The following is a 26,638-nucleotide window of genomic DNA, read 5'->3' as shown; positions in this document are numbered from 1 at the left end:
CAGCTCACTGCAACCTCTGCCTCCCGGGTTCAAGCAATTCTCATGCCTCAGCCTCCTAAGTAGCTGGGACTACAGGTGTGCACCACCATGCCTGACTAATTTTCATATTTTTAGTAGAGATGAGGTTTTTCCACGTTGGCCAGGTTGGTCTTGAACTCTTGACCTCAGATGAGCCTCAGCCGCCCAAAGTGCTGGGATTACAGGTGTAAGCCACTGCACCAGGCCTATTGTTGACTTTTCTAGGGGTCTTTTATATGTCTCTACACTAATTCTTTTCTTTAGCATTTTTTTGAAGATGTTTGTTTTTGTTCTGTTTTCTTTTTCCAATTTCCACACACCCTGCTTGTTCGTGATGATTTCTGAACCACATAATCAAGCCAACCACTTTTTGCTGTTTCACAGCAGTACTAATACTATTCCTGAACCACATATATTTCAGGAGACAGAGCAGATTGGGAAGGCCTAGGCCCTTTTCTGTATACTTTTGGCTTGAGCCTAGGTCATCACAGTCTTGAATGTGGGAGGGTGAGTGGAAGGAAAAGGGTCTGTGCCATTCAATGTGTGCTCTTTTTGTGGACTTTGGGAGTCTCTGGCTCCTGCTTCAGAGCTCCACTTCATCCTCGCCTGTTGCCATCACTCTCTGCAGCTGATCAGCCACCAGACTTTGTGCCTTCTGCCTCTTGGTAATCTCCTCCCTGATTACCCGGACTTGGTCTTACCCTACTCTAGTCCACCTTGCACTTTGCAGGCAGAGCAACCCTTCCACAATGTAAATAAAATCTTACCCCGGTTCTCACCACCTTCCGGACACTGCCCAAGTTCCTCAGCATCACATACTAGGTCCTTCATCATGGCACCCTGCAGCTTCCCTCACCCCTCGCCTGGCCACCCACCCTCAGCCACACCAGCCTGGTATTCCCTGTGTAAGCCATGCTCTCTCTCACGCTTGCATATTTTTGTAAATGCCATTTCCTTGTTCTAGAATGTTCTTCCTCCTGCCTCCAGTAGGCTCCTTCCTGCCCACCCAGGGCATTTAGGATCATGCTTCCATGAGGTCTTCTGTAGGAAAAGTATGATGTACTTTCCTGTGCAGGCAGTGATGATACCATGAGCTACGTTTTTGTGTCGCAGTCCCCACTCATCATGGCATCTCTCCCACTAGCGTGTGGCAGCCTGTTTCCATGCACATAGCCCCTAGCCCAAGTGCCAGCCCTCCAGAGCAAAGCATTTCCCAAGCCATTCAGTGGTTTCCCAGGACCTAGCATCCAAAACACACCGAATTCTCATTACAAGCTTGTTGAAAGGCAAATGAAGAGAAACAAGCTGTATGTATAATAATAATAATAGTCACCAGAAAGACAAGAATGAAGAGAAGAAAAACAATAGTCATCACTGGCATCTTAAATTGTGGAGCCAAGGTGAGGAACCTTTGGGTCACCCTCAGGATCAAACTGCCAGGCCAGAAGCAATTCCACTGAGAGGGCACCAGGAAACCTTTAATGCATGGAAACCCTGGAGCAAGTAAAAGGCAAAGCATGTGAGTCACAGCTGAATCCGTGGACAATCACTGAACTGTGACAAGGTCCAGGGTAGACTCGTAAGCTAGCACAGAAGAACACATTACTGAGGAAAGGAAAGGAACGTGCATGGGGAATTTCAAGCCTTAGCTCTTCACAGCAAAGCATGCTTGGCAATTACAAGCTTCTTATATCAAAAAAAATCAGGCAAGCCAAAAGTCACTAACAGTATTAAAGATCAAGACCCACTCACAAGGAATTCACATACTCTGCTCCTTTGCAAGGGCAGTCTTGCATCTACACTGACTTGGTGCACCTCCTTACACAGAAGAAATCCACCTTCGTGACTTGAGTATTAAAAAAATGCTTTTCTGATGGCCCATACGTTCCCAGATATCCCTACCCCATCATGCTCTTAAAAGCTGAAGCTGATTTAGTGAGAATCCATTTACACTAAACAGTGTAGAGTAAGACAACACAAGCCAACCCCATGACTGAAGGGAGCCCACAAAGACTGGGCAGCTCCTCCAATGTAACCAAAGATTCAACCAAAGATTCTAACTGCCCTCCAGCCCCAGGGCTACGGAATGGCCCAGGGAAGGCAGCGTGCAGCTCGCAGCTAAGAATCCAGGTACAACCACCAGATCAAAAGCATCTAGTGAGTGGCTCTGCCAAGTCCCTGTCCATAACAGATCCTTAGCACAATCACTATGTTTTGCTCCATTTTGTAAGCCCAGCTAAAAGGAGAAAAATTCAATCATTTTTCCTAAAGCTTGCTGGTTGCGAAAGACCAACTCCTTTAAGTGTCTATGCAGCAAATCTATAAGATACAGATATTGGGAGAAGGGGCTCCATACCTGTTCAGAGCAGAGATAAACAGTTGGCATTCACTGGTATAGAGCAATTGTCACAACAGTCATTAGGGAGCTGAACAAATGTTGAGAAATCCAAATGTGTTCATTCAGAATGGTGCAAAATTCCTATAAAGTCCTACATCAGAAAATGAAAGAAAGACATCTGGGTGAAGGTAATAAAAATGTCTTGCTAACTCTTGCCTTTTCCTGATATATGTTTTCCATAATAGACCCCACTAGCACCTTGATCCTCTACCTTAAAGATGGAAAAGGCTTGGCAGATGTTGTGTGACTAGGCAAGGTCTTGCTCCAATTGAAAGGACGCCACCAGAGATGAAAACCCTACATACATCTCTTCCACCAAAAGAAGACTTCGGAATCAGGCATGATGCAACCAAAGATTCTTACTGCCCTCCAGGCCCAGGGAAGGCAAGATGTAACTCACAGCTAACAATCCACATGTAACCAGCACATCAAAAGCATCCAGTGACTGAGTTAAAACCGTGCTTCTATCTATCCCCCAGGAGTGGACAGACAAGTCTGCCTAGATTTGAGGTGGGGAAAAAGAGGTCTAAATTTTCACAAGAATTAACTTCTTTTTCCTACAAAGAGACACTGAGGTGTTTCTCCTCTTACCTCATGGATTGCTGGAGTAAATGCAGAAACAAAAACTCATTTTCTCGGTCTCCAAGAAAGCAGCCAGATTCTCGATGTGAGCAAGCCCTTGCACCTTTGATGCAAGAGTTTGGATGTGCTGGGTGAGGGTACCAGAGGCCCTGTTGATTTTATGAGTCTGTGGGCCAGCTCAGACCGGCTGCCAACTCATCTGTATGCAACAGCTCTCAAAGAACATAGTTTACTTTATAACCGGATCCAACAGGAGTAGGCGTGGCAGTTAAGTGGGTGAGATACCAAAGGTGTTGAGCCACCAAGGCTGCCTAAGAAGGATTTGTTTATGGAACCCTGGCATGGAACCAGAAGGCCGGTATGCCCATGTCGATGGTGTCTAAGTCAAAGGCATGAGGTTGAACACGTGTGCACATGGGGCTGGATGTTACAGGGCAGGGAAGTAGGGGTCCCCAAGGAGCCCCTCACAAGTGTCTCCTGTCCTGTGAATCACTCAGTGGCCCTAGAACAGCAGTCCACAACCTTTTTGGCACCACGGACCAGTTTCATGGGAGACATTTTTTCCATGGACCAGGGAGGTGGTGGGGGAGGATGGTTTCGAGATGATTCAAGCACATGACATTTATTGTGAACTTTATTTCTACTGTGTTTATTTATAAAAATTACTTTATTTCTATTCTATTATATTCCTTATTTCATTATATATTATATTCTTATATATATCTAATATATATTATATTCTAATATATAATGAAATAATATTCTATTCTGTTATATAATATTCTATTCTATATCATAGAATGAAATAATGAATATAGAATGAAATAATGAAATATTCTACTCTATTGTAGAATGAAATAATATTCTATTCTATGAAATAATATTCTATTATATTCCTTATTTCGTTATATATTATATTCTAATATATTATATTATATATTATATTCTTATATATTATATTCTAATATATGATGAAATAATTATACAACATCACCATAATGTAGAATCAGTGGGAACCCTGAGCTTGTTTTCTTGCAACTAGACAGGCCCATCCTGGGGTGATGGGAGACAGTGACAGATAATCAGGCGTTAGATTCTCATAAGGAGCGTACAACCTAGATCCCTTGAATGCGCAGTTCACAAAAGGGTTCAAGATCCTGTGAGAATGTAATGCCGTTGCTGATCTGACAGGAAGCAGAGCTCAGGTGGTAATGTGAGTGATGGGGAGTGGTCATAAATACAAATGAAGCTTTGCTCACCTCCTGCTGTGCAGCCTGGTTCCTAACAGTCCACAGACCAGGTGTGGGGACTCCTGCCCTAGAAGGTCAGGCTGACCTGACTTTCCCTTGACCAGCCACCCTGGTCCCGGGGCAATGCAGAGCTTTACATCACAGACTTTGCACTTCACTGATGGGGTTGAGACCCTGCTCTACCAACTGCAAGTTACCTAGCTTCTCACCTCAGAAGTCTGCAGTGGGAAGCTCAAGAGATAATGTATGTAACACACTGGTCATTGAGTGAACAGGGCTGAAATCCAGCCTACTCCGAGTGTCAGCCTTCTGTCCTCCTCCTCAGCCCACCACCTAGGGCCATCTCCCACTAGGAGACTGACAGAGAGGGGGTCTTACCCCACACCCCTCCTGAGTTGCTCTCTTCCCACTGTTCCTCACACTTCACAGCTGGTAATCACTCGAAGCATTGATTGGGTTTGCATGAAGCAAGAGAGGGTAACTGTGGGCTGGCCACATGCCCCTTCACTGCCTGTCCCCTCCTCCACTCAACACCACACAAGATAGTAGGAGGGATCAACCTCAGCTCAAGAGTCAAAGAGATGAGAAGCATCAGAGCAGCAGCGTAGCTTGGAGACCACACGCCAGGTTCCTGACACCAGTCCCTGGCATGGGACAGCTGAGTCTCCATGATGCTCAGAGAGGGGATAAAATGGAAACAGATGCAAAATTTCATGGAAAAGGCACTTTTGCTTTCAAACATTTATAAGCATAACCAGCCATTACAGATAAGGAAAAAGAACATAGTAGGTTGCTATGGTCTGAATGAGTCTCGCAAAATTTATATATTGAAACATAATCCCCATGAGCTAGTTTGAAGAGGCAGGGCCTTTAGGAGGTGATTAAGTCATCAGGGTGGAGCCCTTCCAGATGGGGTTAGGGCCCTTATCAAAGGGCTCGAGGGAGCAGGTTCATTCTCTTCTGCTGTGAGGGCACAGTGTTTGCCCTCTTTCTGCCCGTCTGCCTTCCACCGTGTGATGCAGTGGCCAAGACCTCGGCAGACACCAAACCTGCCTGTGCCTTGGTCTTGGGCTTCCAGCCTACATAACTCTCTGTGGTTTATAAATTACCCAGCCTCAGATATTTTGTTACAGCAGCCCAGACAGAACAAGACACACGTGTAAGTGAAGCCACTTGCCGAAGGGTTCCCACGCGAAGTGAGATGGGAGGAGACCCACACTAGGGAGCTACAACACGGCAGGGGAAACAGCAACAGGCGGGGAGTCCACGCTCCTGCTAAATCGGGCCTTCCCCCTTCACACGTGACCTCCTGTGGGCACGCCCGTTCCTGCTGCTGCTTGCCATCCTTGCATTCACCCCCTCGGTCCACAGGCCCTCTCTTCTGCACCCCTCACTGTGTGGCCCTCTACCTACCTTTGCAGGCCTCCCAATCCCCCCAGTGGGATATTCCCAAGGCCCAGGTTCACCCAACCCTACCTCTGAGCAGGCCTGGGTGTGGATGCCAGGAGAACTCGCCCTGCAGCCCACGAAATGCAGGGAGAGGAAGTGTCCGAGCCCAAAGGGGCTGCACGCTGAAGGGACTGAGCACAGGAGGACATGAAGGGAGGCCGTCCCCGGGAAAGGTGGGCTCCTCTGAGGGTGCCTTTGGCTGGAGCACTCTTGCATGGCCATGGAATCTTCCTTAGACTCCACGGCAGTCTAGGACGCATCCTCCCAACCTGCTCTCCCTCCTCCCCTCAGGGTCTGCCCTGAGTCCCGGTCTGAAAACTCCTCAGACAGGCTCCCTCTGACTTTCCTCACCTGGGCATCTGCCTCAACAAAATCTTGGCATTTTTCATCCCCTCTTGGCATCTGCTTCTCAGAGGCCCTGGACTGGTGCATGAGTTTCTTCAGATGGGATGTGAACTGTCAGAGAGCTTGGCAGGAGGCCCTTTGGAGTCCCACAGAACAACTCAGGAAAGGGGGCTTCCCTGACCCGATGTCCAGCATGGAGGCCCTAGGGGGCAGGCATTCTGAGCCTCCCCACCGGTGTGGGCTGAAGGTGTGTCTTTGACTCTTGTGATCCAGCAGACAGCTGTGGAAATACAAACACACACAGAGAAACATGTGCCTCCCCCAGGTAAGCATTCATCCTCACAGAATAAACCCCAAACAGGGAGAAGAGTTTTTTAACTACCTCATTCATTTGCAAGGCAGGTACCTTTTGCACAATGGAGCCAGAATGTCTCATTATTATGCAGACCAGGGAGTTATCTTACCTTCATCCTCCACTCCTTGCCCCCAATCTTCAAAACTGGGACCTGCTGGGGACCTTTTGGACCTGCTGGGAATGAGAAAGAGGCCTGTTGCTAAGCAACAGGGAGGGCAGGGGATGCATTCTCCCTGTTCCACAAATCCTAGTCTTAAAGCGCAAATGATAGCGTTTGCCCTGATGGAATCCTACACCTTCCAGTACCCCAGCGGGATGCACTCTCAGTCCTTCCTCCTAACCACTGTCTTCACCGAGAAATTCCACTCCTGCTCTGGCGCCTGGCAGCTGCTTCACTACCCCTGTAGCCACGAGACAGCCTGAGTCCTCCACGGTGGAATGGTATGTGACAATGAGAAGACAGCCCAGCTCCTCTTTCTCTGATTCAGTCCGGCCCCTCTGTGCTGTGTAGCCTCGCCGGGTTCCCAACACTGATGAGGTTATGCGCCCAGCATCTATTCCTCAGACTGGACCTGGAGCCTCCCGCCTCTGGACCTGAGTGAAGACCAGAGTCAACAGGTGGTTTTCTTTCTCTTTCTCTTAAAGAAGTTTGGAACATTTGAAATCTACTATCCTATTCATGACTAATATTCCAACAGGAGTCATTCAGATAAACAAAAAGCATCTCCAGGTGTTTGTCTGATTTAGAGGAAGGCGGCACATTCCCATTCACACAACAGAGGGGCCAGGTGCCTCTGAAAGAACAGCTGATGTGTGGGGCTAAAAAGAGGACCACCGGTTGAAAGTGCCTGTAGGAAACAGACTCCCCAGCCTAGGGTTTGAGGTTGACTCTGGAGAAACCCAGGAAGGGTGTGGATTTGGGTTCTGCATTACTTAGGGTGGGGGGCGAGGCATGTCCTAGAGAGAGGGGGTTGTGGGAAAATCTGCATACAGGATGACTGACCCATGACCCCCTTCCTCTACTCAGCACCTAGGTGCCTCATCCCAGCCGCGTAGGAGGACTCTTTAGGGAAATCCAATGGGCTGAGAGGAAAGACCTCCTAGTGCGGATGCCTGGGTGTTCTTCCACCTGGCAGGACCAAACGCAGCCCTCTCCCTCACAGCTTCCGATGAGCTGACTAGTGGCACTTTCTGAAATGACGGGCAGCCAAGGGTTATCAGACATTTGAGGAAAGGCTTCACCATGAAAAAGAAAGGTCAAGGCAAACACAGAAAGGAAACCTGGAGTAAGTAGAGGCCCAGCAGGGGGCAAAATAAATGTCTAAAACCCTCACCTACCTTCAGAGCGAAAAGATGATATTACAGATGTCAAACAAGACGCTAGAAAAAAAGACTCCGAGAACAAGAAAGAGCACTTGGAAATTTAAATATTAGAGCAGATAAAATGATCTGAAAACAAAGCTAAGACAATCTCCCAATATTCTTTGTTAAGGAACAATAATAGGAGAGAAAAGATAAGGAAAGGATAGAATCCGTGCAGGAGAGTCAGCAATCACAGGATGATAGGAGGTGGCAGCCATGAGAACGTACCTGGCCAACTTGCAGCTGCAGCTTCTGAGGCCCTCCACAGCCTCTGCTCCAAGCACACACTCTGTGGGCTGCTCCTAGTCACTGAGGGAGACAGAGCACCAAGGCAGGCCAGTTCTTGGAAGAGGTAGGCTCTCTGATGGGGCTTCAGCTCCGTGATAGCTGTCCCCTACGAGGTGCACCCTCCAACCCTCCCTCCCTCTCTCCTTCGCAGGGGTCAGACTTGCTGCCCCAGCCCCCAGCCTCCCTTAGATTCCTCCCCACACTCTCTCACCACCATCTCCCTTAACAAAATCCTCTCATGTTTCATCCTGTCCTGGCATCTCCTTCCTGGAGGACCCAGACCAGTACTACAAGTTCCAGAAAGAAAGAACTGAAAAAATAGAAGGGAGAAATTATGGAAGAATGATATATATATATATTAGTTTCTCAGAATGAAAGGTCACAAGATTCCAAATTGAAAGAGCCCACTAGGAACCCCAAACAAAAAATGTAAACCACATCAAGGCAATCTCATGAAACTTCAAAACGTTGGAGATAAAGCAAGAGAAATATATTGCACATCAATGATTACGAACAATTGTTCACCAAAAGGGCACTTGAATCCCCAAAGCCACAAAGGATGCTATGAAAAACAGTGGAGCATTTTCAAATTGAAATGTTGAGGGAAAATAATTCTATACCTAGCCTAACCCTCAATTAAATGTGCAGGTGGAATAAAGACCATTTCAGATATACAAGGTTCAAATGACCTCTTCCAGACCATTTCCTAGGAGATGACTAGAAGATGCATCCACCAAAGAAAGGGAAGAACCCCAGATAGTGGGACACAGGAAATCCCAGACACAGGGGCTCCCGCACGGGCAAGAAGCAAAGGGGCTTGCCTGGGTGATGGTGAAGGGCCACCCTGCAGAACACCTGCCCAGCTGGCCCCGAGAATAGCCAGCATGGAGAGGTGGCCACCTCTCAGGAAAATGGGACAGACTGAGTTGCCCATATGTGTTACGAGGGTATTTATGGTTCTGAAGGGGATTTTCAGGATGAATCAGTGATAGACATGTAGAGAACTATGTAAATAAGAAAAGAAGAACATTGTTAACTCCACTAAATGCAAGCAGCTATAAAGGAGAGAAAAGGTACTTATAATACCCTAACTCGGTTGAGCTGTGAACAATATTAGAGTTATCGGAATGCAACATTGAGTATTGATCTAATAAAATTTCTGATCTAGCTACATGGGAGTGTGGAGAGGAATATAGAGGGGATAATGTGAACAAGAGCCTTTTTAAACGTTATATGTAGATTACTTTAACAAAAATAAATTTTAAAGGCACAGTCCCTTTTTATCTTTGAATAATTTACAATGAAATGGGGCAAGACGAAGCAAACGCCCTGATGGTGGATCTCTATGCCGTGCACTGACCATGGGTCTCTACGCCATTCAGAAGGAGCATCTGATCTGCCCTGAACCACAGTCACTCACCTGAACCACAGTCACTCACCTGAACCACAGTCACTCACCTGAACCACAGTCGCTCACCTGAACCACAGTCACTCACCTGAACCACAGTCGCTCACCTGAACCACAGTCACTCACCTGAACCACAGCTCCCGGAGCCCTGGGAGTGGTAGCAATCCCCCCCACACCCCAACACACCCCAAGTAAGAATGGTGCAGTAACTAATGCTGAGTGACTCAGGGGTATCTTCTCCCAGCATCCACTTTTGGGTGGGGGGAAAGGGATGAATCCTCAGGGTACAGCTGTCACCATCACCTGCCTTTTGGCATCTCCCCCTATTTTTTCCCATAAGCCCCTCTAAAGATTTGGCTGAGGGCAGAGACTTTTTTCAGAAATGCAACTCCGAGACCAATGCTCGTATCTGGACGGTGTGGTGGGATTCTATTCTGGTGGATACTATTTCCTCTCCTTGACTCCAGCTCCAAAGGAGAGGTGGTCTTGTTTAGTGATGTGGAAAACATGCTTGGCAGCTGCGAGAGTCAGACAGGAAGAGCCAAGCAGTGTCCACTGGCGAGTCTCCTTGATACATGACTTCAACACCACAGCCTCAAGCGTTTTGCAAAACCAGCTCACTGACATGTATTCAAACACAGTGAGACTGAGTTGCCTCTTTGCTTCATGTAGCCGCAAATCTACAAGCTGTTTCCCATCCATACATGAGGAATCCCAGGCCACCGCTCTCCACAGATTCTGACCTGTGAATGCCTTTCTTTGATCGAGGAAGGGCAGCCATACAGATGACACCACTGGCAGCAAGGCACATCACCTAACAGGCCCTCCAGCTCCTAAACGGAACAGGACAGAGGGACTCTGCTGGAAGAGGGTCTTCTACCTTTGAGGCCTGATTTTCTTGAAAGCTCCTGTCTGATGAAAGAGTGATGGTAAAATCCAAATGTGTTTGCGACAGCGGAGAACTGGATAATCCACTGAGATGGCAAGAAGGAAAGAACATTGCTATATACTCTCACAAGGGAAAGGTTTTGAGAAAGCCACATGCAAGAGATAAAAATGCTTTCCCTCTGAAACCTCGCCTGCCACTGCAGATGAAAGCATCTCACTCAGTGAGAAATTCCAGGTTGAAGGCCTTTTTTGGAAAAAAAAAAAAATTGAATTGAATGCAGGGAAAATTTGGATGATTCTATTTAATTCATCCAAAGCTTTTTGAGGGCCTTACTAAATATAAGGCAGCATGCTAGGCACTTTAGGAGTTGCAACGATAAATAAAACATGGCCCTTGCCCTTTAAGAGTTGATTCTCTTATAGAAGAGTAGACAGTCACAAACATAATAAGGCATAAATGCATAGGAAGGGTTACGAATATACAGAAGTTCCGTCCAGCTGGGAAAATTGGAGAGGCTTCACAGAGAAGGTGCTGTTGGACTGGACACTATAGAATGATGAAAATGACAGCAGGTGGTCATGGAAGGTGGGGAGTAGAGGAAGGAGAAGCAGCATGGAGGCCAGAGAGTAAAGGGGGACTAGTCAAGGGGAGAAAGCCTGGCTTAAAAGAAGACGTGCTGGCGGACAAGGCAGAAGGACAGGTGGGAACAAGGCGGCAGGACCTGCTGTGCTGGGGAGGGTGACCTTTCATCCTTCCCTAACTGTGGAGATCCCTCCACACAGGCCCTGTGGCCTCCTTCTGGGGCAGGGAGCAGCTCTTGGAATGCAGGAGCCAGGGGTCTTTCTGTAGGAGGAAGCTCACCACTTCTCTGTTTTCTTATTGTCAATCTTGAGGAGCTTTGCCATGTTTTACCCAGAATTTCATATTTACAAATATTATTTCATATTTTGACACCCCTGGTAGGTTTTTGACAGATACAAAATGTTTCCTTCTCTAGGATATTGTGCAGACACATCCCATAGCCCAAACCTCACACCCAGAGACACACAGCAGGTTACTCACGGAGCCCCGACACTCACACCAGTCAGAAAGGGCATTACACAAGGAAGAGAAGGAGCCAGGAGCCCTCAGGCTTGGCCTCATTCTGCTCTCTGCCAGGCTTTCTAGAAAAAGTTGCTGTCCCTCTGCAGTGCCCTGAGGCCTGCTTGCCTCTCAGAAATGCTCTGGAGAGTAAATAGATTCTAGTCAGTCTCCCTGAAGCAAAAGCTTCATCATTGCTAAGCAGCACGGTAATTTTCCATCTCCCCACCCTTAGAGATGAATAGGGCGCCGACTCCGCAGGCTGTTCCCTTTAGGTAGACCGCGTGGAGCGCCCGCAGGTGGACTCGGCAGGGCTGTCTGGGAACCGAACCTTCCCGGACTGTGCACTTTTAACCCTGCAGGTTCTCAGCTGTCTGCCGTCGAAGGAAAGCATTCCCACTCCAATTCCCAGGAGACTGCAGCCAGGACGCTTGGGTTTCCACCACGGATTCCTCTGCTGAGGGGCTGCTCCGCGGTAGTTTTCCTCCCGAGAAGCACAGGAATGAAAAGGCGGTGAGCCCCGTAGGTGAAGATGGTCGTCTGTTCACTCTGCAGTTCACAGAACCTTTGATGTCACTCTATCGTCTGGATCTCTTTTGCCTGTGAGGGAGGCAGAGAGATATTTAGGAATGAGGCAGCAGAGGTTTAGCAAGAGGTGCTCCTGGAGGGCCTTGAATACCCATCCTAAAGGGGTCCTGGTGTTGTCGGTAGTGAGACCAGGGGTCAAGGCTGCGCTCAGGCACTAACTCTGTGAACCTGACTGCTCAGTAGTTTCCATAGCTCAGTACCACACCAGCAATCTGAAAAGCCTTGGACCTCCACTCCCCAAGCAGCTGCTTCCTAGAATGAAAAGAAAGGTTCATGGATTCACAAAGTCTCTGCACTGGAAGGGAATTTAGAAGTCGCCTCTGGCCTGCCCATATTTCCTGTGCTTTCTGCCTCAACAACATCCGCCCAAACACTCCAGCCTGCAAGAAACTTCTTCACACCTAGCCCTCGGGGCCCAGCCCTCTGGAGGTGCGCTCCCATCCGCCCCAGTGAAATAGGACCATCACCTCCTTCATTCTAGACATCATGCTCCTATTAATGCCCCCTAGAACTCATAGGGTGATTTGTATTGAGCTAGAAGTGACTCGTTTCATTTATAAGTGCTAAAGAACCCATACACTGGGAGGCTGAGGCAGGAGAATCACTTGAACCAGGAGGCGGAGGTTGCAGTGACCGAGATCGTGCCATTGCCCTCCAGCTTGGGCAACAAGGCAACAAAAGTGAAACTCCATCTAAAAAAAAAAAGAACCCATATGTCTCCCAGCCTGCGCCTTCATGGCTTGTTGGCAGTTGACTTGCACAAAAGAACACGCATGATAGAGAACCAGGGCTCAGATCCCAGACTCCACCTCCACTGTGCTATGGAAGCATAAATACTAAGCAGATTACAAAGACAAAATACTCTGTCTCAGTCTTCGAACATTCAGGAATTGGGGCAAGGAACTTGGCAAACCTCAGGGAAGACCTAAAATGACTCCTCCCCAGTGCCTGGGCTTGATGGTGAAATCACAAGGGCAGGTTAGAGAGTACCTCCTCTTTTTTTTTTTTTTTTCCTTACACATTTCTCTCCATTTTGACACACTTGGAAAAAAAAACCTGATAAGGTCTACCAAACAAAATGTGGGCAACTTACTAGAAGTTTAAAGAGTAAATATATAAAAATAAATCTCTGGGAAAGGCTGGCGTGTGTATAGGTCATCTGAGCACTGTGGCAGAGATGGCTGTTTGGTAGGCTGGAGTGATGAATACAAATAGGGCAGGAAGACAGGCCAAGAGCCCCACGGTGGCTTCACCACATAAATTCTACTTTTCATTCTGAAGATGTGGCCTCACTGCTTTCCTGACCTCTGTCCCCAGCAAGCAGAGGGGAGACAGCGGCCTCCCAAAGCCTTCTCCATGAAGGCTTCCAACCCCCAAGTCAGCGGTCACGTCCTCCTCCCCTAACTCTTGCACTCTGGCAGGACTTTGTTGCTACTTCTCAGGTTGCTTTTATGCGTGATCATGGCTTTCTCCTTTACTGGCTTGAAGTCCTAGGAGGAGGGTAGGGACCTCCTCCAAGTCATCGTTGTGTCTCCCAAAGATGCTCACACTCCAGAGCTCCCCAGAGTGACGCCTGCCCAAAGAATGAATGAAGGATGACTAAAGTTGTGGCTTCCCCTTTCTTTGCCTCACCCAGCCTGCTAGTCCACGATGCCTGTTCCCCTGCAAAGTGTCACCACCCTGACCCAAGAAAATCTTTTCCAAGAGATGCCATCTGGGGTCTCACACGTACTCAAGATCAAGGCATGAGTTGCTCAAGGTGTCAGATCCACAGAGCCCACTGCGCCTTCCACAGGACTGCCAGGACACGCAGGAGGCCTGCACTGTGCCGTTTCTGGCAGAGTGAGTCGGGGGGCTGGGGTACTTTTATTCTGTTTGTGGAGAGACACCAAGACCCATATCTGCAGGAGGTTGGGCTGAGGACAAAGCTGAGTGGTCCCTACACTGTGTGCATAACCCACCCCCTCCGCCTCCTCTCTGAAGACCCAGGGTGTTACCAGGTCATGATGGTCTGGCTGATGATCTTCACTGGGGACTACAATTCCTCCGGCAGCCAGTAGACCCTGGGAGGACCACCCACCATCCCCTCAGTCATGCCCAGACCTGTCAGATTCCCACAGAGCAGGCAGTTCAAGCTGGGACCTCTGACCAGAGAAGCAACCGATGGCGATGGCCCTGCTTCTCACGTTCCTCTGTAGAGAGAGGAAATCTGGGCTGGGGAATTGGCAGGGCGTGAGGCCAGAGAACCATGCCAGGGCCTTTTGGCAATCTAAAGCCAGGGGCTCAAGGGAGATCCCGAGCTCTACATTGTGGTCACCACTGGCCTGTGTCTTTCTACGGTTCCATACTTCAGCATCTCACTTTGTTCCAGATCTTCAGTTGCCTCACACGTGTCCTTGTAACATCTGAAGTCAAAACAAGTAGGTTCACACATTCCCAGCTGGTCAGCCCCTGTGCTCACTGAATGCTGGGGGAAGTGGGCAGGGGTGGGCAGGTAGCAAATTCCCCTTGCACAGATAGACAGTCGGCATGCACCTTTGTCCAGGCTCTGGAAGTCGTCAGCTTCTGCAAAGACAAAGCAGTGCAGGGACCTTGAAGTCAATGCCCTTCAGCCACATTAGATGATGTGACCTGCCCCACTCCTTACCATGCTGCTCAAAGATCCACCCACAGCTGATGCCATGGAACAGTGTTTTTGGCATGCCCAGGGCCTACGGGACCAACTGCAAACCCCAGGCCTCTCCAGAATGTCCTAGAACTTCCAAAGAGCGGATCTCACTGGCCTTTTGGCCAGGGTCCCTGCACTCTTTCTGAGCCTGCGGTGCCTGGGGGGCTATGTCATGAGGATTCCATTCAGGGGAAGGAAACGTGCTTTAGAATAAGGGCCCCACACTTCAGGGTGACAGCCTCAGGGAGCTTGGGTAGTAGGAAAAACACTGAACTTGGATCGGCAAATCTGGGCTTGAGGTCCGCCTTTGCTATGTCACAGCAGCCTGACCTTGAATGGTTACATAACCTCTCTGCATATTCGCTTTCTCATTGGAAAAAGGGACAAATTCTATTTGCCATATACAAAGTTGTGTGAATGTGCCCTGTAGCTGCTAAATACTATATAAAATATCATTGCTTGCTATTATTATTATGTGTAATACTAAAGTCAAATATAGCCAGGAACGAGGAAGTTCCAGTGTCAGTTCTGAGTCCTTTACCAATGTGCAGCGGAGGCCACGCCGAGCCTTCCCCGGCTGTAACATGCGGGTAGAGACAGCTGTCTCCAGGGACCCTGGGGGCTGCAGGAGCTGTGGAAATGGAGGTGCTGGGTGGCTGGGATGCTCTTTGGAGATCAGACAGCACAGAAGGCCTGGCCCAGGCTTGGGTACTAGGACGCAGGGCTGTACCTGCCCGCAGGCAAGAGAATCCCAGCAGGGACTCTGCTCTGTAGAGGGCTCTTGGTCTTGCTTAGGGGACAGTCACCATAGCGACCTTCATTGTCTGTGTGGCCCTTACCCACAGCGCTCTGGTGAACGGTATCTTATGAGATCACGTCAGCATGAGAAGGCAGCTGAAGAGGAGGGCAGAGACTGGCCCTGGCCTCCTGGCTCTTGGTCAAGTTAATAATCTTCTCCTGTAAACCCCTTTAAAAAAAATACAAAACTGTGTTTCATCCTACAAAAAAACCTAACTTTTGTTGTGCTGCTCTCCCTGGCTTTCATGGGGGGACTGCAGCCTCCTCTGAACTACAGTCTTACACGGGGAAGGGCTCCAGCCTGGGGGAGGCGGTACTGCTGGATAAAAGAGATGAGGCCCTTCTGGTGATGTCCACAGCCACGAGGATCAGGTGGGGTCAGGGTCCTGGGGGCACCAGAAAGGGGAGGGTGGTATGGAGTGGGAGGGTGGGGGCAGGTAGGGGATTGGGGACAGCAGCTCCCCCACCAAAGCCTCTGCTCAATTGGGTGGTCATGTACCTTGGCCCCCAGAGTGGGCCACCGCTGGCCAGGCTGCCTCTTCCCTGGACGCAGCGGGAAAGTCCAGTGCCCAAGCTCTTGGCCTGCCCTGGTGCCTTGGAGCAGAAGTGACATGGGGCACTTTCATGCCCAATTCCTATTCCCCATGCCCACCTGTGCCGCCCATGCCCACCTGTGCCGCCCATGCCCACCCACACCCCAGTCCTGGCCTGTCCTTCCTGGCTCAGTAAGCAGAAGCCAAGCCCTGCAAATCCTAACAGAGGAGGACGATCCCATCCTGGCTACTCCCCACCCCCACAGCTCTGGGGCTTGGCTTCTTTTCTTCAAAAGGGCACAGGGGCTAAGGACTGCCCGGTTCTCTGGGGAAAGGGATTCTCTGGGAACAACTGTCTGATACATGTTTCCTGATGCTACTGTGAAGTGAAGCAGGGTGGTCTTTTTCTGTGACCCTCTAGAGCTCATTAGGCCCCTCATGCAATTCTTCAATTCCCCCAGCAGGTGTGTCCACCGAGAGACAGATGTGGGGTGACCCACTTGGAGCCTGCATCTAGTGAGGGACGGTGTCCCCTGACCCAGTAAGGTCTGTCTTCGCCAGAGTGTCAGGGGGACGGCTTGATCAGCTGGAGGCAGGTGGGGGGGGGGGGTCTGACCCCATCTAGAAAAAGTCCAATTCTTTTGTGTCTTTCCCCAATGTGACCTGATATACCTGAAGGAAAGAAAGGCCTCAGCAGGGCTATGAATCAGGCACTTTCCAGGAAGGGTAAGCCTCATTCAGCAGGCTCCCACAGTCCAGTCCAGTGAACATGCCCTTACTTCTTGTTCAGGAGCCATGAACAATGGCCATAAGGCATCTACAATTCACGCCCTTGTTGGATTCCAGACTTACCCAGCCATGCTTCAATCAAGATTTGGCTTCCTGTCCAGCCCCCCTGTAGGGAGAGAAGTGCTGATCATGCCATCTTGTGTATTTTGGCTCCCAGCACAGTCACACAGCTAATTAACGAATTCACATTCTCATCTAGATATCAGGAGGCTGAACTTCAGTCGGTGGAGATGGGCGTTCTGGGGAGATGGCTGTGCTGGAAATTAGGTGTCTAAACTTGCAAGAGCATCTTGGCAAATGGTCTAAGCTACATCACCTTCTGGGGTCTCTTGGAAGACAGATGACCTCCATGGAGACACCCAACCGTCATCATTAGCCATGTCCCCTTGAGATTTAAGCTTGCATAGCTATTTGTTTATCTGATACCACACAAAATACATATCCCTATGGGGGCAGGAAACACAGCCTTATTCATCAGTGCACATCAGAATCTACCAGAGAGCCTACTGCATAGGAGAAGGTCAAGAATGTTTACAGAATGGGTGATTAAAAATGAATGAATGACTTCAGCATAAAGACAGCAAGTTAAGAAATGCTTCTACTTTTGCTCCCATCCAAAATCCCAATAAAACAGCAGCTTTTTAAAAAAAGCATAAACCCTGAAGGGTGAGAAGAACTGGAGAGGAAACAATAGCAACTTCCTTGAAACCCAGAAAGCAGATGCATTCTACACTTGTGCAAGAAAAAAAACCAGCAACCAGCGCAACTGACACTTCAGACTCCCAAAAGGTTTAGATGTCTATGACCCTGTCTACCCCTGGAAGTGGGGGGTGAAGGAAGCAGCCAAAAGAAGGGGGGATGGGTTGAGAGTCCATTCAGGAAGCACCCTAGTTAGACCTCCTGTTCCCCTCCCTGACTCTGCCCAGAAAAGAGACTTCTCCCAGCCCTTCCTGGCAGAAGCCTGGAGATTTGTTCTCTAGAAAGTAGAAAACAAAGAGTGCCTTGACTGAAAAACACACAGAACCATTAAGGATGGGCTTATCATAGCCCCCCAAAGGATGACTAAGTAAACACACCCATACTAGTTGTCAAGACCCCCAGCTCTCTCCTCCAACTTGGTTTCAGACAGCTGGTGGGCAGGACTCAGCCCTCCAAGCAGGAGATCGAAAGAGCTCTTCCTGAGGAATCTGACTTACCCGCAAGCAAAATCTGATACCAAGTGTTCCTGTAATAAAATGGCCTGCCAGAGCACCCTCCAGGGAACCCGACAGATGTCAAGTTCACAGGCCCAGAGCCTCCTCTCGCCAGGTTACCAGGCATCTGAGGAAAGACAGAGCGAAAACACAAGCGTGAAAAGGCATCTTGGAGGAAACAGAGTCTGTGCAGGGAGAAGAACGCTTCAAATAAAGAGGATGCTCCAAAATCCTTCAGGGAATAGAAAAAAAGGGAGCCTTGGAAATTAAAATATGATAGAAAAATAAAAATCTCAATGGAAGGGTTGAAAGAAAAAAGTTAAGGAGATCTACCAGGACATACTGCAAAAATACAAAGAGACAAAAGTGAGAAAAAACATGAGGAAATGAGAGGTTTCTGAGATCTGACATCTAAGTGAGAGGAATTCCAGAAGAAGAGAACAGAGAAAATAGGAAGGAGGAAATCCTCAAAGAAGCATCGAAAGAAGGAAGGCAATGATTAAAAGGGCTACCCAGTGTTCCGTACAGTGTATGAAAACAGTCCCACACTAAGGCACATCATTGTGAAATTTCACACCACTACTCACTAAGAGAAGATCCGGCTAGTTTCCAGAAAGGAAAAAGGGGACCCACAAAAGGATCAGGAATGAAACTTGCTTTGGGCTTCTAACAATATAATTGAAATGTGGAAGAAGAAGAAATCCCTCTAACCTTCTGAAGAAAAATAATTTCCCATTTAGAATTCTACACCTGCCCAAGTTGTCCATTGAATAGAATAGAGATATTCTTAGATATGCAGAGTCTCAAAATTGTCCCTTGCACACTCTCTTTCCCAGGAAGCAATGGTAGGACATGTTCTTCCTGAAAAGTAAGAGAGTGAACCAAAAAAGAAACACGCATGGGACTCAGGAAACAGGGGATGCAATATGGGAGTGAGGCAAAGGGAACAGAGATGCCGGGAAGCCAGCTGTGCGCTAGGCAGAGAGGGCAACCAGGCCAGACCAAAGGGAGCAGAAGGCGCCAGGGAGATTTCTCCAGATGGAATCAGTAGGACTTCTGGTGCATCTGGACATCTTGAGATTGAAATGGTAGGTGGAAATTTTTGCATTGAAATTGGTGATGAGGCCAGGCACGGTGGCTCACGCCTGTAATCTCAGCACTTTGGGAAGCCGAGGCAGGCAAATCACTTGAGGTCAGGAGTTCGAGACCAGCCTGGCCAACATGGGGAAACTCTGTCTCTATCCAAAATACAGAAATTAACCGGGCGTGGTGGCACGTAACGCACACCTGTAATCTCACCTATTTGGGAGGCTGAGACAGGAGAATTGCTTGAACCCAGGAGGCAGAGGTTGCAGTGAGCCAAGATCGCAGCATCGCACTCCAGCCTGGGTGACAGAGCGAGACTCCATCCCCCTGAAAAAGGAAAAAGAAATTGGCGATGAGAGCAAACACAACTACATAAACCAAACCAAGACAATTAATTAGTCCCTCCAGAGAAGACAAAAAGTTGTGCAGGAAAGGCAAAGCAATCTGGTTTGCTGCATGGATCAGCTATATACAAACAGAGCTTTATAGACATAAAAATATTAAAACTGAGTATTCATCCAAACAAAATTGTGACACAGCTCCCTTGCTGGATGAGAAATGGGAAGTATGTGAGCATGTGGTGGGTTCGGGGGAGGAAAGGGAGCCACGTTTCCATCTTCAGTGGTGGAAAGTTCATAGGTCATCTCTGAAGATGGAAGCATCTAGAAGTATTACTGGAAGGGTGTCATTTAGAGACAAAAACCAAGGGGAAAAAACAGCCAAAAGAAATGAAAGTGGTGACCTCTGGAGATTGGAAGATGGTCAAAGAGGAAACCCAACTGCTTTTGTTTCAAATTATTTAGAAGAATATGATGCTTCAAATATATTACTTTAATATATTACTTTTTTTTTGAGACACAGCCTCACTCTGTCACCTGGCTGGAGTGCAGTGGCGCGATCTCGGCTCACTGCAACCTCCGCCTCCCGGGTTCAAGAGATTCTCCTGCCTCAGCCTCCCGAGTAGCTGGGACTACAGGCATGTGCCACTACGCCCAGCTAATTTGTGTATTTTTAGTAGAGACGGGGTTGGTTGGCCAGGATGGTCTCGATCTCTTGACCTCGTGATCCACCCGCCTCGACCTCCCAAAGTGCTGGGATTACAGGAGTGAGCCACCACGCCCGGTCAATATATTACCTTCATAAAACAAAAACTAAAGATCAAAATAAGTAAATACATGTATTCTACCTAGTGTGAAATCTCTTTCAAACACTAGATGGTGCTGTTGCCCCCCTTGTGGAAACCGCACCCGGGCAGGGCAGGTGCTTGCTGGTCAGCCTGTCTATGGAGTTTTCCACAAAACAGAATTAAGTGAGTTGTTATGAAAAAAGTTAGGAAGGAATTAAAGTTGTTCATTTTCTTTCCTTGCCAAATAGGAGCCCACTTCACTGAATAGGAAGAAAAACATCATTTGCCCCTAGTGGTGCAATAACTGAAAGCTCAGCGCCGGCACCAAGCTGAGTCCTGGGGCTAAGTGCTGTGCCCTCCAGAAACAGATGTTGACTCGATAAAGTCAACGGTGTGGCCAGCTGTGGCAAATGCCTCTCTCAGGCACCTGGGCCTGGACTCACGAGTGAGAGGAAATTCAGGAATGGGAAGCTTGTTTCAGGGAAGCTGAAGCTACCATTGGTGCTCCCCATGGTCAGAATTCAATGACATTCAAGGAACAGTGAATTTGGGATCATCCAGTGACAAGCGGGAAGCTTATGCACTGGGAGAAGTCGAGGCATCAACATGAATATCAGGCCACTTTCCCAGAGAGCATGTCTTTTTTGAGTTTTGAGATGAATAGGAAGCCTCTTTAACAAGTCCTGCAAAGTCACTAATGACAGCTTGATGGCCCGGTCAATGATTAGGATTTTTTTTTTTTCCCATTGGCCCTATTTTCCATGACTTTTCTGGGTCTGTGCTTACCTATTTCGGACCTCTGCTGTGTTGCACACAGGCTTCATGAGATAAATACAATGAAAGAAATATTCTATTAACGAGGGACTCTGGCACACTGGCCACTCAGTTTTCTTGCCACTCTTCCTTTCCAGATCATTCTGCCACCCCAGACTTGCTGACCCCCAGCCATCCTGATCACTCCTCTATCTCCGTCCTGTATCCTCCTCCCTCTGTCCCAGAGCTGAGCATAGTTCCCAGCTCTTGCCTCGTCTCCTTCTCTCTCCACCCTCCTCCAGATACCTAAATTATTTCTCAGAGTTTCAGTCTTCTCCCCTCTGTGGATGACATTCCAAAACCTCCACCCCATCCTCAACTCCCTCCTTCTCTCCAGACATCCATTCCTGCCTCTTCTCAGACAACTCCACTTAGACAATTCACCAACCTTCAGTTAGACACGCATGCAGCATGTCTAGAATCAAACTCAGCAGCTCTCCCGTCCCGTCACCTACTCCTGCTCATTTTCTCGTTCCTGACATCAGGCATGCACGCATTCAACAAACATTTACTTGGGTTTTAAAAAGCAAGGTTTACACCCTTAAGGAACTTGTAGATTGCAGGTAGAGGAGAGAGACAGGTCACAGAACCCCCAATACATGTGATCGGAGCTCTATCGGAGGGAAGCAGAGGGGTCAAGTTGTCCACAGAGGAGGGGATCTCAGTGCCCCTGGAGATTCAGGGGAGCTTAGCCCAGCTCAGCTGCAAGCCATCCAGTTTCATTCCTCTTCTCCTTTGGGCTCCTGTTGACCCTTTCTCAGCCACATCTTCTACATCATGCTCTTCCAAGCCCCAGTGTGCATAGGAGTCACTTGGAGATCTTGTTAAAAGGCAAATTCTCTTTGAGCAGGTGGAGGGTGGAGCCTGAGATTCTGCATTTCATACATGATCCCAGGGGGTGGCACTGTTGCCACCAGACTGTGCAACCCACTACATGTCCCAAGGCTCTTTCTTCCTTTGCCTTGTTGCAGCCTTATCACCTCAGGCCAGCACCAGGGCCCAGCCCACGAACGCTCTCCCTGCCTCTAATCCTAGACTGTGCAATACAGTAGCCATCAGCCATAGTGCCTACTTAAATGCAAATTAATTAAAATTTAAAATTCCCTTTCCTATTCACAGTAGCCACATTTCACATATGCAATAGCCACAATGCCACACTATACAGAAAAGATATCAAGCATTTTCTTCCTTGCAAAAGTTCTGTTGGGTGGCACTGCACAATCTCAGCTCCACCTAAACTAACCACAAACTGACTACCAGCCTCACCACAGTGTCAGCTCCTTGAAGGCAAGTTCCGTATTTGTCTTATCATTTTTCTCTAACTGCAGAACCTACCCCATAGCCTTTCTTTCATTTGACAAATATTTATCGATCATCTCCTATGTAGCAGATGCTATGCTTAGCACTGGGAGCAAGTGGCACCCAGAGGTGAACAAGACAAACATGGTCCCTGTCATTGCAGAGGTCACAAAACATGTGCTCCATAAGTCTTCATTGAAATGAATAAATGAATGAATCATACACAGACAACCCCCAGGGAAATCTTCACAATGATTTTCATAATTCTCCCCAACTCAGAAATTCTTAATACTTGCTTTCAATCTGCAGAAGAAAATCCAGATGCCACAGCCTGGGATATGAGGCCCTTCTGAGAGGCAGAGATGCGTGGTTAATGTCTTCGTTTGTTAGGGCTGCTGTAACAAAACACCACCGACTGGGTGGCTCAAATAGAAATTGATTTCCCACAGCCCTGGAAGTTAGGAGTCCAAGATCAACAAAGTTGATCAACAAAGTTGTCAACAAAGTTAGTTTCTCCTGAGGCCTCTCTGCTTGGCTTGGAGACGGCTGCCTTCTCCTAGTGTCCTCAAAGTTGTTTCTCTTCTTATAAGGATACCAGTCACATTGGATTAGGACTCACCCTAATGATCTTAGTTTAATTAATTCTTTTTTTTTTTTTTTGAGATGGACTCTCACTCTGTCGCACAGGCTGGAGTGTAGTGGCGTGATCTTGACTCACTGCAACCTCCGCCTCCCAGTTTCAAGCGATTCTCCTTCCTCAGACTCCCGAGTAGCTGGGTCTATAGGCGTGCTCGGCTAATTTTGTATTTTAAGTAGAGACAGAGTTTCCCCATATTGGCCATTCTGATCTCGAACTCCTAACCTCAGGTGATCCACCCACCTCGGCCTCCCAAAGTATGAGATTATGGGCATGAGCCACCGCACCTGGCCCCTTAGTTTAATTTAATCACCGCTTTAAAGGCCCTGTCTCCAAATACAGTCACATTCGGAAGCACTGGGAATCAGGCCTTCAACATCTGAATTTGGGAGAGACACCGTTCATCTCAAAACAATTAGAAATATGATCTTGGAAGCTAACAAAACTGGGTTCTGACAGCAGCTCTGAAATTCCTGCCAGTGTGAGGGGACTTGACTTATCTGAACCTGTTTTCTCACCGGAGAAAGGTGCTAAAGCTACCTCCCTCCCAAAGCTGTCAAGAAAATTACAAGCAATTACTTACATGAAGCACCGGGCAGAGCTCAGCACATAGTAGGCACTGCGTTAATTACAGCCACTGGCATCACCACTTTACCACCCAGATCCCCCAGCAGCAACCCTTCCCTTTCTTGTGGTCCCTGAGGGCCCTGAGCCTTGCCTGCCCACATCTTGATTCCCAGCCCAGTTCCTTGACTCCTCTCCCTCTCATCACATTCAAACCTTAGTCTTCCTTCCCTAAGTCCTTCAGACCTTCCTTCTCTGCGTAGCCTTGCTGTCACAAGTCAGTCCCAGCTCCTCTTAATGCTGTGTTAGCACTCCTGTCAATTCCACACCAGCTCCCAATTAACACCCAGGAATTAAAATCAGATGCTGTTAATTAGTCTGCTAACTTACCCCCACCCGCAGATATGCCACCTTCCCCATCAGATGTGAGACATTTGAGATCAAAGCCCACCATTATACCTTTTAGTCTCTCTCATAGCACCTATCAAAGTGTCTCAAACATAGTAGGCCTTTATCAACCAAGAGTTTGTGGACATAAAAATACTTACAGTCAATATTCGCTAACTGAGTAGGTGTAGGTGTAGGGGTGTGTGTGTGTTTGTGTGTGTGTGTGTCTGTTTAGCATTTTAAAAGCCATGGGAAAGAGAAACACCAAACTTAGGTGGCTGGTTCTCTGGTGAGGGAAGAGGAGGTAATCCCGTGTGGATTTGGCAGTGTTGGCAATGCCTGGTTTTGTTTTTTTAAACTAGGTGGCAGCTACAGTATTATGTTAAATATTGCAAAATAATATGTCCTTACTCGATAGATATCTGCTGTTTATGGATGTATGAAGAATTCTCCTGACATGAGAGAAAATGCTTAAAATATTTGTTTTAGAAGCTATTTAGTTAGGATTTCAGAGTATAACTCAACAAACTCCTTTAATTAATATTTTATCGAAAAGGAAATATTTATGAGACATTACCAGGCTCATAAATGCAAATATAACTTCTATAAATAGGAGAAAAAATAATTTTCTGCAAGTCTTATATTCTAAAGAGAACATCTTTGTGAACCCATCTCCCACTGGATGAAAGAAGGTAAGCGAAGCAGATAAAGGGAACAGAAGAGGTGAGGCTGTACTCTCATTAACAGTGATACTACATATACACTGTTGCTTTCAAGCACCGCCTCATCAATTTTCAGACAATGAAAGGCACACTTAGCACCTCGTACCGCTCCCTGAGTAGTTCTTTCATTGCATTTCTATCCTCAGATGTTGTCTGTGCTCTTTGAGAGGTTTGGGCATGGAAAAGCTACAGCTGCTCCAAGTTTGCAACAATCGCTCAGGACTAGAATCCCCAAATTTCTCATTTTTCAGTTCTCAGGTGAGACCTGGACACAAATTTTTCTGTCTCCTGATCCAAGGTCCCATCACTGAGAGAATCTTTGCAAAACAGTATTTCCCAGAGCACCCTATATTTTGCTTTAAAGTCCGTCCAGCTCCCCCGACCCCCACCCCATAATGGCAAAAGGAGTATCATGGTCTTTATACCTAATCCAAAAGCAACTGCTGCCCCAGGACAGAGCCCTCCTCAGGGTTCAGCACATTATAGTGTGTGTTATCTGGACCTGAGAAGTGCACAGGCAAAGCCTCTCCCAAGAACTAGGCAATTAGGGAATTAAGAACTTTCTCCTCAAAAGTATTAAGCCCTGAGGTCAAACAACATACGGTGCAGTGCGTGAGCACCTAGGCAAGCTGAGTCCCCTAAGGGGACACAGAGCTTTCCTGTTAGTCAGGGCCTGTTGCAGCCACGTTTAATAATCACCCCCTCTACAGAGAGAAGAGGGGCAACCAGGAGGCCCACTCTGGCTGGACCGCTCTGTGCTCTGTCCCAGGGGAGGGTGCCTGGGCAATGGACTCTGTGTACACTGGTCTCCGAGGACCCCCAGGCCACTATTAGAGACTAAGTTTCCCTGTCACTGTCCTTACAGGAGAGGATGGACTTGGTGGCCTCCAGTATTAGTGACAAGCATTTTTCTCATTGCAATGTAATCAACCAGTTTTCTGGTCGCAGACATCATTCACTTAGCACTTGTGCTAGGTGCTAAGGGTACCCCACGTTTGACCAAGCTGAGTCTGCCCCTGAGAGAGGGGGCTGTCGTGGGGGGTGTTGACCCCAAAAGTCTGGGTCACAGAGAGGGGCCAGAAGGAACACCACCGGGTGAGAAGGGCCACCCTGAACAGACCGGTCCTCAGAGGCACCTGCCGGCCCTCCCCAGCAGCAGCCCTCCCTTTCAGCCTGCCCTGGCAGCTGCCTTTCCTACGGCTTCCACGAATTAAAGAACACACTCTGGTCATCATCTGTCCTCAAGGCAGGTAGGAATCCAAAAGGGAGAGCCGGGAGGCGGCGCGGAGGACGCCGGCTCTGCCCACGCCTGGGCAAGGTTGAGCTCCGTTCCCTCCGGGCTGCTCCGGCCTCCTGTCCGTGCAGGGCATGTTTCCAGCCATCGCCGCCCAGCCGCCGCCGCACGCCGGGGAGAGATCGTCCGGGGTGAGCAGCGAGCCCGGGGACAGCTAGCCTGGGTCCTGTCCCTGGACCTACTCCACCTGCAGCTGGCGGATCGGGCCCGCGAATCCTCGCTCCACTGTGGGAATCAGAGCCGTCGGGCGGGGGATGCAGCGCCCAGACTGTGGCTCCCCCGCCTTCCCAGAGGAATTCCCCCATCTGCTCCATCCCTCTCGGGAAACAGCGAAATGCTGCCAACCGTCCGCTGAGCGCACCGCGGAGCGACGGAGCAGCCCCGCCGAGGCTCCGCGCCAAGATTTCTGCCCTGATAGTTTCTCCCTTCTTTCTGTCTGCTCCACCGCACCCACTGAATACGCGGCGCTCACACACGGACACGCGTGACACGCGGCGCTCACACACAGGCATGGGACGCTCACACGCGCGCGCGCAGGTCTCCGTCCCTGGCACCCCGCAGCAGGGGTGCAGCCGGGGGGGGGGGGGCAGGGGGAGCCGGGGGAGGGCGCAGGGGGCCGCGGGGACGCAAGCGGAGGGCTGGATGCCTGCCGGGCTCTCTCTCCGCCTTCCTGTTCCCTCCCAGTCCTACCGAGCTGGCGGCGTCCCCGATCACATG

General features: G+C 48.7%; 1 protein-coding gene across 4 annotated transcripts in view; it reads right to left on the bottom strand.

Moving 5' to 3' along the window:
• Positions 1-3,208, bottom strand: part of KCNJ1 (potassium inwardly rectifying channel subfamily J member 1) — a 31,311-nt gene extending 28,103 nt beyond the window's left edge. For 2 of the 4 annotated variants that reach the window (XM_003253395.3, XM_003253396.3), the window contains exons 1-2: positions 3,008-3,208; positions 2,375-2,507 (exon numbers count right to left, since the gene is read on the bottom strand). In XM_003253395.3, coding sequence (XP_003253443.1) covers positions 2,375-2,404 — 30 coding nt within the window. In that variant the 5' untranslated portion in view covers positions 2,405-2,507; positions 3,008-3,208. The remainder of the gene's footprint in view (positions 1-2,374; positions 2,508-3,007) is intronic. The other 2 variants (XM_003253393.3, XM_003253397.3) reach the window with 1 other exon arrangement.
• Positions 3,209-26,638: the final 23,430 nt, after the last annotated feature.

This window comes from Nomascus leucogenys, chromosome 15, assembly GCF_006542625.1.
Source record: "Nomascus leucogenys isolate Asia chromosome 15, Asia_NLE_v1, whole genome shotgun sequence".
Classification (NCBI taxonomy): Eukaryota; Metazoa; Chordata; class Mammalia; order Primates; family Hylobatidae; genus Nomascus; species Nomascus leucogenys.
This window is presented reverse-complemented; position numbering and strand designations above follow the sequence as displayed.